Source organism: Oryx dammah, unplaced genomic scaffold (genome assembly GCF_014754425.2).
Source record: "Oryx dammah isolate SB20612 unplaced genomic scaffold, SCBI_Odam_1.1 HiC_scaffold_21, whole genome shotgun sequence".
Taxonomy (NCBI): Eukaryota; Metazoa; Chordata; class Mammalia; order Artiodactyla; family Bovidae; genus Oryx; species Oryx dammah.
The window spans coordinates 21,568,221-21,583,727 of record NW_024070205.1 but is presented as its reverse complement, the minus strand read 5'-3'; the positions used below and the strand labels follow the sequence as shown (position 1 = coordinate 21,583,727).

General features: G+C 42.6%; 1 protein-coding gene across 1 annotated transcript in view; it reads right to left on the bottom strand.

The window, feature by feature from the left end:
* The window catches only part of LOC120880535 (protein transport protein Sec16B), a 46,175-nt gene that overhangs the window by 28,369 nt on the left and 2,299 nt on the right, over window positions 1-15,507 (bottom strand). The window contains exons 2-10 of the mRNA XM_040263915.1: window positions 14,161-14,514; window positions 12,572-12,684; window positions 11,213-11,333; window positions 10,340-10,448; window positions 8,762-8,906; window positions 5,469-5,620; window positions 5,012-5,073; window positions 2,574-2,709; window positions 1,895-2,125 (exon numbers count right to left, since the gene is read on the bottom strand). Of these exons, the coding sequence (XP_040119849.1) occupies window positions 1,895-2,125; window positions 2,574-2,709; window positions 5,012-5,073; window positions 5,469-5,620; window positions 8,762-8,906; window positions 10,340-10,448; window positions 11,213-11,333; window positions 12,572-12,684; window positions 14,161-14,456 (1,365 nt within the window). The 5' untranslated portion in view covers window positions 14,457-14,514. The remainder of the gene's footprint in view (window positions 1-1,894; window positions 2,126-2,573; window positions 2,710-5,011; window positions 5,074-5,468; window positions 5,621-8,761; window positions 8,907-10,339; window positions 10,449-11,212; window positions 11,334-12,571; window positions 12,685-14,160; window positions 14,515-15,507) is intronic.

The following is a 15,507-nucleotide window of genomic DNA, read 5'->3' as shown; positions in this document are numbered from 1 at the left end:
TGTCAATCTACAGAAGTTCAATTGAATTGATTATAATTCACCTATAGAAACCTATGTAGCTGTAAGTAATAATGAGGAAGGTATTTGTATATGATAAGAAACAAGATTCACCAAAATGTGGCCCGAAGACCCAGCTCAGCCCACTGCCTGTTTTGGTACAGCCTACAAGCTACGAAAAGTTTTTACACTTTTAAATGATTGAAAAAAGATCAAAAAAAGAATAATGCTTCGTTACACGTGAAAGTGATATATTCAAATTTCTATGTCCATAAATAAAGTTTTATTGAAACACAGCCACACCCATTTATTAACAGATTATCCATGGCTGTTTTCACACAATAACAGCAGAACTAAGTAGAGCAAAGCCTGCAAAGCCTAAAATATTTACTATCTGTTCCTTTATGGAAAAAAATTTACCAATGCTAATATTGAGTGTTTCCTATAAGATTTTGTTAAATGACAAAAGGAAGGTGAAGACATGATATGTAATATGCTATAAGGGCAAAGAGGGAGGAAATAATTATATATGGAGGAAATACCTCCGTATATTTCAGAGAGGAAAAATCTTGGGGCTGGGAGGGAGCAGGAAACAGCATTATTTCTCCTGTTATTTCCCTTTTATCTTTTGATTTTTAAATGATTCAAATTGATTTCAACCATTTATGCAAATATTTAAGTTTACTGAAATGCAACTCAATCCAGTATTCTTGCCTGGGAAATCCCATGGATAGAGGAGGCTGGTGGGCTACAGTCCATGGAGGGTAGCAAAGAGTCGGACACAACTGAGTGACTTTCACTTCACTTCAGATTTTTGTAAAATGTGAGCTCAACTTCAAAATTAGGGTATAAAATAATAGGGACATATGTGAGGTGATGTATATGTTAATAACTCCGTGAGGGGAATCCTTTCACACCATATATAAAATCACATTGTATACTTTATCTTGCCATTTCCTTTGTCAAATATACTTCTATTTAAAATTGAATAAATAATATAAAAATGTCAAAGTCTAACTTACATATCAAAAAATACAGAAGACATCGTTTCATCAGTGGAATTAAAGTATTCAGTATTGACATGTATATTTTAGATACAGTTGATGGAGGTATTCATTTGTAACCAAACTTCCTGGAAACTAATTTAGTGTATATATGAAGAGCCTTTTAAAAGTACATATTCTTTAACCCAGTAGTTCCACTTCTAGGAATCTATCTTAAGAAATAATAAAAAGACCATCCAAAGATTTATATAACAAGATTTTTGAATTGTATAATTATGGTGGTGGTGGTTTAGTGGATAAGTCGTGTCTGGCTCTTGGAGCCCCATGGACTGTAGCCCAGCAGGCTCCTCTGTCCATGGGATTTTCCAGTCAAGAATACTAGAGTGGGTTGCCATTTCCTTCTTCGGAGGATCTTCCCTACCCAGGGGTGAAAACCTGGTCTCCTGCATTTCAGGTGGATTCTTTACCCACTGAGTTACCAGAGAATGGCACAAGTGTACGTGGCCTATATAGTCAACAACAGTGAATTGTGCATAAAATATAATACATTCAGATAATGGAATATAATCTAGATTTTAGTGGCACAGTTTAATGCCATGAGAGGGTTTCACCATATAGTCTTAAGGGGAAACAAGAAAAACATTGTATATGTAATTTAATTTAACTTTTAATATTGATACATATGCATAGAAAATACTAGAAGTAAATATATCAAAATGTTAACAGGCATTATCTTTTAGTGGTAGGACTTTGGGTTTTTTTTTTTTTTTTTTCCTTTGTACCTTTCTGAACTTACTGTTATAAAATGAGTAGATGTCACTCATACCATTGGGGGAGGGGTGAGCTATATGGCTGCCTGGACTATTTTAAGGAGGGGTGGGCGCAGCACTTGCCTTCTTCCTTCCATGGTAGAGGAGCTTGGTGAATTTCTCCACGATCTGCGCAGGCGTCTCCACGCTGGGAGGAATCTCCCCGGTGAGCAGGTCCCGGGTCCCCGAGCTCAACACTGGCCAGTCCTCGTCCGTCAGGTTGATGAGGTTGGCGACAGGCGGCTGCCGCTTGTACTTCTCCAGCTTCTTGCAGTCCTGCATCAGCAGCTCAGCGATGTCAGACCCCACCATGGACTGCAAGGCAAAGAGAATCCCATTCGTCGCCATGCTGGTACCCCAGGCTGCAGAAGGGCACCCGCCTGCTTCAGGAGGAGACCCACAGGTAAACACAAGACAGTCCTTTTTGCATTGTGGTAGTTGAAACTCCACCTTCATTCTCATGGCTATTTTCTGCCTGTCAAGAGCCACAAAGATGACCAGAAATATGCACACTCTCATAGGTGTATTATCTGCTTGGTGAGGTAACCCAAGAACTGAGCAATAACCAGAGGCTAGTGAAGGGCAGGGAAAAGTTAGCGTTTGCACTCTGGCATTGACCTCAGCAGTTTTTTTCTTGAGGCCATTTGTTGCTTCTTTAATGTTACCTTTTATAATTATGCCCCAAGACAAATCTCTCTCCCAGGAAAATTTAAATTTCAGTCCAGCCTGCACCTGCCCATCCTCCAGCCGCGGTGATACTGACCCCGTTCTGCCGACAAAGGAGAACCAACAGCTGCCAGAGTAGAGCCGAGTCTCTGCTCCCCGGTGTCTCAGATCTGCGGCTCTGTGCTGCCTTCTGCTGGCAAAACGTCATGATGTCCACCTTATGCACATCTTCCCTGGGAGAGATTTCAAGGAGCAAAGAGTGAGGGACAGACTCCTCCCCCAGGCAGGACCACAAGCCCCTCCTACAGCGTGAGGGCGCTGCCTGGGCTGGGACTGAGACAGCAACAGAAACAGGACAACCCAGGATGAGGGCACTGGCGCCCCACTCCAGTACTCTTGCCTGGAAATCCCATGGACGGAGGAGCCTGGCAGGCTGCAGTCCATGGGGTCGCTAAGAGTCGGACACAACTGAGCGACTTCACTTTCACTTTTCACTTTCATGCATTGGAGAAGGAAATGGCAACCCACTCCAGTGTTCTTGCCTGGAGAATCCCAGGGACGGGGGAGCCTGGTGGGCTGCTGTCTCTGGGGTCGCACAGAGTCGGACACGACTGAAGCGACTTAGCAGCAGCAGTAGCAGCAACCCAGGATGGGGACAAGTGAGTCTGTAGTTACAGGACAGTTGTTTCCCTATAGAACAGGAAGAGACCTCAGAGATTCTCTCATCCACTGTCTCCATTTTACAGAGGAAGAAACTGAGGCCCAGAGACCTGAAATGACTATTTATTTGGGTGGCAGGTTAGAGCACAGACTTTGAGATCAGACAACCCCGGATTTAAATCTAGCCTAAACTTCTCAGTCTACACAAGCTGCTTGCCTCTGAGTCTCTGCTCTTGTTGATAAAACAGGGGTGATTAAAATGCCTACCTCCAGGGCTTCCCTGGTGGTACAGTGGATAAGAATCTACCTGCCGAGACAAGGGACACAGGTTCAAGCCCTGGTCTGGTAAGATTCCACATGCTGTGGAGCAACTAACTCATGTGCCGTAACTACTGATCTTGGCGCTGCAACTGCTGAACCTCTGTGCCACAGCTACTGAAGCCTGCATGCCTAGAGCCTGTGCTCCACAATGAGAGAGGCCACCACAGTGAGAAGCCAGGGCACTGCAACAAAGAGTAGCCCCCGCTCGCCACAGCCAGAGAAAGCCCGCGTGGAGTGACGCAGACCTGGTGCAGCTGAAATAAATAAACGAAATAAAATCTCTTTAAAAGCCTCCCTCCAACTCAATGTCTTATAATAACCTATAATGGAAAAGAATCTGAAAAGGAACAGATTTATATATAACTGAATCACTTTGCTGTACATATGAAACTAACACAGCATTGTAAATCAACTATACTTCTATTAAAACACTGTTTTAAAGTCTGCTGCTGCTGCTAAGTCACTTCAGTCGTGTCCGACTCTGTGCGACCCCAAAGACGGCAGCCCACCAGGCTCTGCGGTCCCTGGGATTCTCCAGGCAAGAACACTGGAGTGGGTTGCCATTTTCTTCTCCAATGGATGAAAGTGAGAAGTGAAAGTGAAGTCACTCAGTCATGTCCAACTCTGTGCGACCCCATGAACTGCAGCCCACCAGGCACCTCCGTCCATGGGAGTTTCCAGCCAAGAGTACTGGAGTGGGGTGCCATTGCCTTTTCCGTTTTAAAGTCTACCTCATACGAAAAGGAATTAGCCAATTGTGTAGCATATATAAAGTGCTCAATAAACAGGAATTATTACTTGCTTGAGATTAATGAAGTCAATCAAATGGGGTTCAATACCCTAGGTGTCCAAACACCCAACTCGGTACTCTAGGCCACATTGCTACTACACCTGTGTGTAAAAATGGAGACAATTCATTTTTACTTGAAGGAACTGTCAAAATACCCTGGGGATTTTCTTGGAGGGGGAAGCTTCAGGATAAGGACACATCCGTATAGTTGTGATGATATTTAAAGGACTTCAGAATGCATTATCTCACCTCTGATACCGGCCTGAACTCTTCTCTCCACAACAAAGAACATCCTCAGTATTTATCAGAAACATGACTAGGAATGTAAAAGCAGTTCTAGCTCAATCCTGCAGAGGGCAGACTTGCACACTATCTAGTAACTCACGCTGACTGGGTTATACATCTCTCCAGAAAAATGTTTTCCATATGAGCAACTTTCTATGATTTCCCAGGCTGTGCTCCACTTTTCTACCAGTTTAAGTATTATTAAGTACCCAGAACATTAAAACCTCCTACCACATAGCCTTTGTAAAATAGAACTGATTTCAGATTTTTAAACCTTTTTCTGTCTTTCAACACTCAAATTGCTTGTCAACATGGCTCAGGCCACATCTGGCTCCAACTTATAGCACAAAGATTCCATTCCAATGGGGACAGATATTTTCTTTCAAGGAAGCCAAGCCCAAATCTCCAAATGCTGACTTGGGCAGGAAGATTTTATAGGTTTCAAAAGCCCTTATTTGGTAACTTTTATGGTGATTTACCTGATCAGCGGCCCTGAGAAAGTCCTCATCTCTTCTTGTTCCTCAGAATCATTAAGAATAACCTGGAACAAAAAACTCAAGTTTGGTCTTCAAGACTGTGCCCCCAGTGTCCCATTCCTCAGTTGAGTCCAGTATCAGAACCGAGAGCTGTGGTCCTAGGATGGGGCTCAATGCCTCATGGAGAAAGCAGAAAGACAAAAATGAGCTCTCTAGTTTCTGGATATGAGCCAACAGCATCACAGGTAAAACATCAGTCTAGCATTACTTCTTTCAGAGAAGAGCCCCACACATTCCTTCACACACACACACACACACACACACACACATACACACCAATCCACAGGGTACATGGCTCAGACCCCTCCAAGAGCACTCTATTCCTGGAGATGCCAGGGCTCAGGCAAAGGGAAGCAGGGAGTAACGTGCTGACATTCAGGGGACACAGAATCTTGTTTACCTCCATGCTGTGCAGTTCAACAAGGGCTGTCTGTCCATCACTGGGAGAGCTGGGACTCACACACACCAGCTGACCTCCTGGCCCAAAACTCACAGGCATGTGAGGGACATAGAACTTCATGGGTTCCTTGGGACCGGCTGCTGAGATGTCCTCTGACCAACCAATACAGGTGGACACTGTTAGCATTACTATCACTGCTTTGCTTTATGTAAGAAATATTCCACAGACATATTTCTTTCCAAATTTCACCTGGGACCAAGATAAGATTCTGGGTGGGTTACATAATTAGAAGAAATACATGCTCTAAGTCAGATTTAGGCTTTTAAGAATATGTCAGACTATAATGCCAAATCCAACAACATATTACAAGGATTATACACCATGATCAAGTGGGATTTATCCCAGGGATGAAAGGATTCTTCAGTATATGCAAGTCAATCAATGTGATGTACCATATTAACAAATTAAAGAATAAAAATCATACAATCATCTCAATAGATGCAGAAAAAACTTTTGACAAAATTCAACACCCATTTATGATTTTTAAAAAAATTCTCAAGAAAGTGGACATAGAGGGAACCTACTTCAACATAATAAAGGCCATACATGACAAACCCACAGCAAACATCATTCTCAATGATGAAAAACTGAAATCATTTCCTCTAAGATCAGGAACAAGACTAGGGTGCCTGTGCTCATCACTATCATTCAACATAGTTTTAGAAATCCTAGCCATGGCAAAAAGAGAAGAAAAAGAAATAAAAGGAATCCAAATTGGAAAAGAAGTAAAAATATCCTGTTTGCAAATGACATGATATTAAACATAAACAATCCTAAAGAGGCCACCAGAAAACTACTGGTGCTAATCAATGAATTTGGTAAAGTTGCAGTACACAAAATTAATGCACAGAAATGCCTTGCATTCCTATACAATAACAATTGAAGATCAGAAAGAGAATTTAAGGAATTTATTTACCATTGCAACAAAAAGAATAAATACCTAGGAATAAACCTTTCTAAAGAGGCGAAAGACCTGTACTCAGAAAACTATAAGATACTGACAAAAGATTTCACAGACAACACAAAGAGATAGAGAGATATACCATGTTCTTGGGCTGGAAGAATCAATACTGTGAAAATGACTGTACTGTCCAAAGCAATCTACATATTAAATGCAATCCCTATCAAACAAGCAATGGCATTTTTCACAGAATTAGAACAGAAGATTTTATAATTTGTGTGGAAGCACAAAAGACCCTGAATAGCCAAAACAGTCTTGAGAAAGAAAAGCAGAGCTGGAAGAATCAGGCTTCCTAACTTTAGACTATACTACAAAGCTGCAGTAATAAGACAGCATGGTACTGGCACAAGAACAGAAATATAGATCAATGGAATGGGATAAAAAGCCCAGTGATAAACCCACATACCTATGGTTACCCAATATTTGATAATTGGGAAAAGACAATCTCTTCAATAGTGATGCTGGGAAAACTGAACAACCCATGTAAAAGAATGAAATTAGAACACTCCCTAACACTATATACGCAAAAATAAACAGAAAATGGGTTAAAGACCTAAATGTAAGGCCGACACTATAAAACTCTTAGATGAAAACAGGCAGAACACTCTGACATAAATCGCAGCAAGATCTTCTTTTGACCCATCTCCTAGAGTAATGAAAATAAAAACAAAAATAAACAAGTAGGACCTAATTAAACTTATAAGTTTTTGCACAGCAAAGGAAAGCATAAACAAGACAAAATAATAACACTTAGAATGGGAGAAAACATTTGCAAACAAAGCAACACACAAGGGACTAATCTCCAAAATATATAAACAGCTCATGTAGCTCAATATCAAAATAACAAACAATCCAATCAAAAAATGAACAAAAGACCTAAATAGACATTTCTCCAAAGAAAATATACAGACGGCCAAGAGGCACGTGAAAAATGCTCAACATCACTAATTACTAGAAAAATGCAAATCAAAACTACAATGAGATATCACCTCACACTGGTCTGAATGGCCATCATCAAAAAATCTACAAACAAAAAGTGCTGGAGAGAGTGTGGAGAAATGGGAACACTCTTATAATGTTTGTAGGAAAGTGGATTGGTTCAGTCACTATGGAGAACAGTGTAGAGGTTCCTTAAAAAACTAAAAATAGAACTACCATATGACCCAGCAATCCCCCTCATGGGCATATACCTGGAGAAAACCATAATTCCAAAAGATACATGCACCCTGATGTTTACTGCAGCACTATTTACAATAGCCCAGACATGGAAGCAATCTAAATGTTCATTGACAGAGGAATGGATAAAGAAGACATGGCACATATACACAATGAAATATTACTCAGCCATAAAAAGGAACAAAATTGTGCCATTTGCAGAGATGTGGATGGACCTAGAGACTTTCTTGCAGAGTGAAATAAATCAGAAAGAGAAAAACAAACATCATATATGAAGGCATATATGTAGAATCTAGGAAAATGGTACAGATGAACCTATTTGCAAAGCAGAAAGAGAGAGACAAGACATAGTATGGACACCAAGGGGGGAAAGGAGCATGGAATAAATCAATAGATTGGGATTTACATATATACACTATCAGGTATAAAATAGAAAACTAAGAGAAACCACTGTGTAGCACAGGAAACTCATCTCAGTGCTCTATGGTGACCTAAATGGGAAGGAAATCCAAAAAAGAGGGATATATGTATATATATGGCTGATTCACTTTGCTGTACAGCAGAAAATAACAACATTGTAAAGCAACTATACTCCAATAAAAAATTAATTTTAAAAAGAAAAAAGAAGAATATAATGCAAGGAATTGATGGTTTAGTCCAAATGATAATGTACCAGGCCTAGACTCTCAAGAGGGTGACAGGTTGGGAATTGGCTCTCATAGCCCCAATACTCAGGGCAAGTCTCCTACATCCAGACCTTTGTGACCTGCCTTGACTTTCCCAAACTGACTCTGGTCTTTACTTTCTTCCCTTGTTACCTACAGTACCTCTTGAGGGCCTCCTCTCCCAACCTGATGACGGCCATGGGCCATGTTCCTTTCCAAGAATCAGCTATGATGCATTCATCAGTACAAAAGAAAAGATGGGGAATGGAGCCAAAGCTGGCCACTCTGCCCAGGGGGCCTACATATACAAATGAGGGAGACAAGGGATCTACTCTTGGAAATATCAGGTAAAGTTGACCTTCCAAGAGCTGTGCCACCCAGCCCTCTTCTCATCAGACTCAGCCAACTCCTTCAATCACGTCAGTACCCACCAGCCTGAACTGGGCTCCAGACTGCTGAAGTCCTGGGGTCATAGAGCTCAGAAGCATCTGCCATGTACTGACTGAGCTCGTAGCTGCTGGAGGTGAGACCAGACTCGTGCTGCCAGAGAAGGTTGGACTCCTCCATCAGTGATGGCTGGAAGTTAAAAACGACAAGAATACATGGGAAGAATCAGAGGCACTTTCAGAGAGACAGTCCTCCGAAGTGTTTCTTCAAAGCAACAAAATTCAAACTTTGAAATAAATCTAATGAATGTGGACATATTGAAAGGAAAAGAAGGGATCATTCAACTGACAGTTCTCGCTAAAGGATTCATTTTGGCCCCATGGATAGAGTGCAGGTCCTGGGGTCAGGGGCTTTTAATTCAAATCCCAGCTTTGTTAATACCAGGCTCTGTAACCTTGAACAAGTGAGGTAGACGCTCTAAGCTCAGTACCTTCATTTGTAATGTAGATAATCATACCTACCCTATATAGTTCAAGTACTTACCTCTTGCATTCATTCGCCAACTGTTTAATGAGCACTTACTATGTTCCAGGTGCAATGCTTTCCCTAAGGATACGGGTACAAAAGGACTTCCCTGGTGGTTCAGGGGCTAAGACTCTGTGCTCCCAATACAGGGGGCCCAGGTTCGATCCCTGGTCAGGGAACTAGATCCCACATGATGCAGCTAAAAATTTGCACACCACAACTAAAAGATTCCACATGCTGCAACTAAAAAAAATCCTGCAATGTTGCAATGAAGATGCATGCCGCAACTAAGACCCAGTACAGCCAAATAAATAAATATTTTTTTAAAAAGAAATTCACAGAGCTTATATTCTGGGAGGATTGTAAAGCAGATGCAAACAATGGATACAAAAGCCCTTTGTCCACACTGTAAAGTGCTGTACTCGTAAATGACTGCTGTTATTGTGTTGTTGTTACTGTCAGTCCTAACAGGTACCCGGCCCTGTTAAGTGTTAGGTATACAGAAGAAACTGTTCCCCCAAATTATACAAATCTAATCAGGGATAGAAGATTAATACAAGACTGTCAAAAACTAAGACCTTGTCTCTTGTAACTTTTCCATAAATCTAAAGTTATTCCAAAATTGAAAGTTTAAAAAATTCAAGAGCTCCATTTCATAGCCCAACTGGTACACACAGTAAGATTTCAGAAGAGAGGAATGGAAGAGTCAAGAAAGGTTTCAAATTCTGCTTTTCATACCCAAATTAAAAGATGCCAGCAACTTCCCACTTCCTAAGTAAACCAAATTGCTAGTTCACCGGGGTACCAGTAACACTTCTTTTCTTTCCCACCTTGGAGTGACTTGGGTGATACTTCCTGACAGCTAACTTGGCAAAAAAAATGCAAAAGGGCTCAATAAGGGCCCCAGACCCAGAAGATTGAAACAGGAATCAGGGAAAGGACGTAGGCATGGAGGCTCTGCCAAGAGGGGAGGAACGGTGCCCCTTAGACTGCTGGCACTAGGGACCCCCACCCCCAGGGCCCTGCCCTGCCACTGCTGATGATGTCAGCTCTGATGCACTGTCACAGACCACCAGCCCTGTGTCACTTCAGGTTACCTTGTTTTTCTGTGCCCCAGTTAGCGGACTCTCCGTGAACAGGTCCCCGGGCCTCTCCTGTCCCGAGTTAGAAGCAGGACTGTCTTTATAAGGATTCCGACTCTTAGATCTGCAGCAAAATGACAGGAGCATGTAAGAGGGGATCCAGGGCAGACCAGCAAGGATGAGCTGCTCTGTACTGGAGGCTGCTCTGCCGCAAAGTGTGGGCAGGTGTCGGGTTGGCACATATGCCACAGGGAAAAGCCTTGTCCTCCCTTGTGCTGCCACAGTCTATTAAACCAGAAAAACAGGAACTCCTGGGGTTCATAGTACAGTTACTAGAAGTGGCCTCAAACTCTGCAGAGAAGGCTGGATCTCTGTGGCCTGACATCCCAGAATGACTTAAATCAGAGCAGGCAGGTTGGTGAGTTTCAGGCAGGGGAAAGGCCTAAGGGTACCAGACAGGTACATGTACAAAATGCTCCTCCCTGCTCTTCTCATCCCAGGGGAGAGACCATTCTTAGGGCACAGGACCGGGCAGAGGAGAAGCACCCCATCCCCAGGCAGGATGCCATCATGAGAACTTCTGCAAGGCCTCATCTGTTCCAAGGCCAGCATAGAATTAAGGCCCTCCTTCAACATGGACCTCAAGTAACCTCACAGGTTTGGGGACTTAGGCAGGTTTGGGGAACTGCCGCTCAGAATTAAGAACCCCTCCTTCCAAGGTCCATGCAAACAGCTGACTCGGGCCAGCCTGAGCTTCATCCTTGTGGCCAGAACAAAAGCAGACGGGCTTCTGAAGATGAAGGACCAGTACCAGATGACATCAATTTTGCCAAACGTAGTCTGAGGTTGGCTGAATCATGTTAAACCAGCCTCTCCTTTCGCACTTACTGGAACTGGGTCTCCCTGTTTGTTCCAAATGGACTATTCTGGTTTTCATGTTGATGCTCATTGAGGTACTTTTGATCTCGATGATCTTCCTGCCAGATATAAGGACTCCCTTGCCTTGGCACTGCACCCTCAGAGAAAACAAAACAAAGACAGGTCACTTCCTATTCCTAAAAGTTCAAAGATTCTAGCAAGTTGTGGAGCTGGGTTACTGGAGCAAGGCAGGTATAAAGACATACAATCATCCTTGTGTATGCTTTAGGGGATTGGTTTCAGGAGCTGAGAAAGTTAAAGTCCCTTATATATTAATAAAATGGTGTAATATTTGCATATAATCTATGCACACCCTCCATAAACTTTAAATCATCTCTAGATGACTTCTAAAACTAATAATACCATATAAATGCTATGCAAATAGTTGTAAATACAACATAGGTGATATGCAAATAGTTGCCAACAAGCAACAAATTCAAGTTTTAAGTTTTGGAATTTTCTTTTTTTCAAATATTTTCAATCACCAGTTGGAGACAGACCTGCAGATTCGGAGGGCTGACTGTATTTGCCAAATTGAATAAAGCTGGTAAGTGAAAGCCACCAGTGAAAGTCTGTAAGATGAACCTTGGTCTTCTCTGAACCAATCTGCATGACCGTACAGGATAGTACGACAGTGGAGATCCTGTGTGTGTGTGTGTGTGTGTGTGTGTGTGTGTGTTTTCAGTACTGAAGCAGATTTTTCTCTTTACTAGCAGGTCAGAAGCTGCCATTAACACGTACCTAAATCCTTACTATTGGTATAGGGTATAAATTCCTTTTTGTGCAAATCTGCCACTCTGTGACGGTCAGACTCATTACAGCCCACCCACACACTTGATGACTTCACTGTTAAGAACTGACTTCACTGTTACTTGATCAGGGAGAGACTATAATCTTGGTTATAATGAGGAGTAGAAAAAAAAAATGGATGAAGTACAAACTCTCCATAACACTCATAATAATAGTTTCAGTACCATCAACTACACCTACATGTACAAAGAAAAATGACTCTTTTCTATCTCTTCTCAAGACGGCTAGCAGCAGTGTGTTTGCTGTGGCCTCATCCGACCAAGCAGAGCAGGCAATGGCAACCCACTCCAGTACTCTTGCCTGGAGAATCCCAGGGCCGGGGGAGCCTGGTGGGCTGCTGTCTATAGGGTCGCACAGAGTCGGAGATGACTGAAGCGACTTAGCAGCAGCAGCATCTGACCAAGAAAGAAGCAGGTGGGGGTGGAGGCCTAGGATGAGGCTCTGAGCATGGCCCTTTTGGCCTCTGCCCTGTCAGACCAGTGGTACCATCCCAAAGGCTTCTTGGAGATTATCCCATACCTCTTTCTTCCTGAAGCTGCTGTGGGTATCCATGGTAGTAATAACTTCCATAAGCATATTCTTCCCTTACGGCTGGAGAGTAATAGCTCTGATAGAGATCCTCAATGCTCCACCTAAAGAATCACAAAAAAGGCCACTCATTCAAGGATGAGCATAGCAAAGAGAAAAACCAATGGAGAGCAACTTTCTGGTGGTCCAGTGGCTAAGACTTTGTGATCCTAATGCAGAGAACCTGGGTTTAATCCAGCCAGGTCAGTGAACTAGATCCCACATGCTCCAACTAAAGATTCCACATACCACAACAAAGATCAAATATCCTAAGTGCCACAACTAAGACCCGGCACAGCCAAATAAATAAATAATTTTTTTAAAAAAGAAAAACAATGAAGGACTTGACAAACAAAACAACTTCAGAGGACAAAACTGTGATACCCATCCAGAATCTGCTCTAAAGCTATGGTTCATCCTACAACCAAAAATCTAGAATCGTAGCAGGAATAGGATCATTGTGTCAGAACAAGGCTGCAATTTTTACAGTAAAACCACAGCCAAGTGTCTCTTCTCCTTCCTCATGATCCCTCTTACTCCTCAAATATACACATCCAACAACACGAAATATTATCTAAGAAAACCCTGCCCTGATATCACCTTAGGAAACCCCTTCCCAAGATAATTGTGTAAAGTACCCAATACAGCACTGGAATTCCCATGCATATTATAGATGGAAATGAGATGGAAAAGTCAAACTGGACCATCTTAAATCTGCTTGCTGCTATTACCTCTACCCTTAACAGACCTTCCTTCAAGAATTCAACACTATTTTTATCAATTAATAATTCTTTACTATTTCATAGGGGCAGGATTCTTTACAATAACTGTCATCATTTCAACCTTAAACCTAGATGCAGGAAAATATCATCTCACCTGAAAAAGCTAAAGTAAAACAATAGATGGCTTGCAACATTCCATAAAATATGAAGGCCAGAAGTAGAAACTCCAGATTCTCCCAGCATTACCTCACAGAGACCTTTTCATTCTGAGCTTGGAGACTCCAAGCTTCTATCTGCTCTCTGATTTTTTTAAGTTCCCAATCATTCACTCAATGTATATGTATTTTCCATGTAGGCATCACACTGTAGGTGCTGATCTAGGCACTAGGACTCTTAAGTTGCTGGTGGGTTTGGTGCTAACCCTGGGTTAGAGTTATCAACAAGGATAAGGAACTTTTTATAGACATCCACAGGAAAAGCTTTCCATAGTCCACAAATCCTGCCTTTTGTGATCCCAGAGTAAGAGGGTCTCATCTGCCGTCTTGAATTTCACCATTCTTTCTACTCTCTCTTCTGCTCCCAACACCCAATCGCGTTGTGGTGGCTTCTTAAGAAGCTCCCCTAGGGACTAACAAAGGGAAATAAACTATATTTTCAGTCACCAAAATCCAGCCTGGGAGAGGAAAGGGTTTAGCTAAGTCAGTGGAGGAGGAGGAGGAAAAGGAAGAAGAGAAATAAAAGGAAAAGGAAGACGGAAAAGAACGATCTGTTCGTAAGCATTTGGGAGAGCTGGGTCAAGTCCAAGCTCTAAACTCATACCTTGAATACAATTGACTGGGATAACCGCCTTCGTAATAGTCAACCCCGGACACAGGTGGATGCCATTCCCCAGATCTGGCTGCATAGTGAGGCTCCTGGTGGTCTGTCCTTGGGTCCTGCTGTGGCTGGGGGCTCCTGCCCATGTCTTGCCTTTGATGGACCCTCTCTCCGTTGTGCCAAGAGTGAGGAATAGGCTGATAGTATCTATCTCTCCGAAGCCCTAGGTCTGGATCCTCTGATGGTGCTGGAGGCCTCCCCGATGGCTGAGGCAGCCACTGGGGAATCCAAGGTTCCATCCTAGATCTTCTGAATTTCTCTAGTGTTTTGAGTCGGCTGTGTAGTTATTTTATCTTCCTGCCAGAAACAAACAAACAAACAAATTATCATTTTAGGCCTATATCCAAGCATGATGCTTAATTGGGTTTTGTGAAAGAAGCATCCATGGTCCACAAAAATCTTTTTTAAAAAAACATTTAATTTATTTATTTTAATTGGAGGCTAACTACTTTACAATATTGTATTGGTTTTGCCATACATCAACATGAATCCACCACGCGTGTACACGTGTTCCCCATCCTGAACCCCCCTCCCACCTCCCTCCCCATACCATCCCTCTGGGTCATCCCAGTGCACCAGCCCCAAGCATCCTGTATCCTGCATCGAACCTGGACTGGCGATTCTGTCTAAAACCACACAGGCACTGAGACAGAGACATCTGAAAAAATCGCAAGCAGATACTTGAAATAAATAACAGGCTAGACAATTATACTGAGGTTGTTATAAAAATTTTAAAGTATATTTGGAGAAACAATAGATGTGGGAGGCCTGGGAGAGAGAACAACAATATATGAAGCTCCAAAACACAATCAAAGTATTCCAGTTAAAGACATGTGTGCTCACCTATTCCACCAACAAACATTCAGGAGGCCCTGTGCTGTCATAGAAATAAAGTGGGCTTTAGACAGAGCTAGACCCAGTTCAGATCCTAACTCTGAACTTCCCTGGTGGTAAAGTGGATAAGAATCTGCCTGCCAGTGCTGGAAACTAAAGAGACACGGTTCAATCCCTGGGTCGGGAAGACCCCCTAGAGAAGGGCATGGCAATCCATGCCAGTATTCTTGCCTGGGAAATCCTATGGACAGAGGAACCTGGCGGGCGACAGCCCATTGGATCACAAAGAGCTGGACACAACTGAAGTTACTAGGCACACCAGGAAGATCTCACACGCCAAGGAGTAGCTAAAGCCTGTGAGCCACAACTACTGAGCCTGCACACCACAACTACTGAGCCTGCACACCATAACTACTGAGCCTGCACACCACAACTACTGAGCCTGCACACCACAAC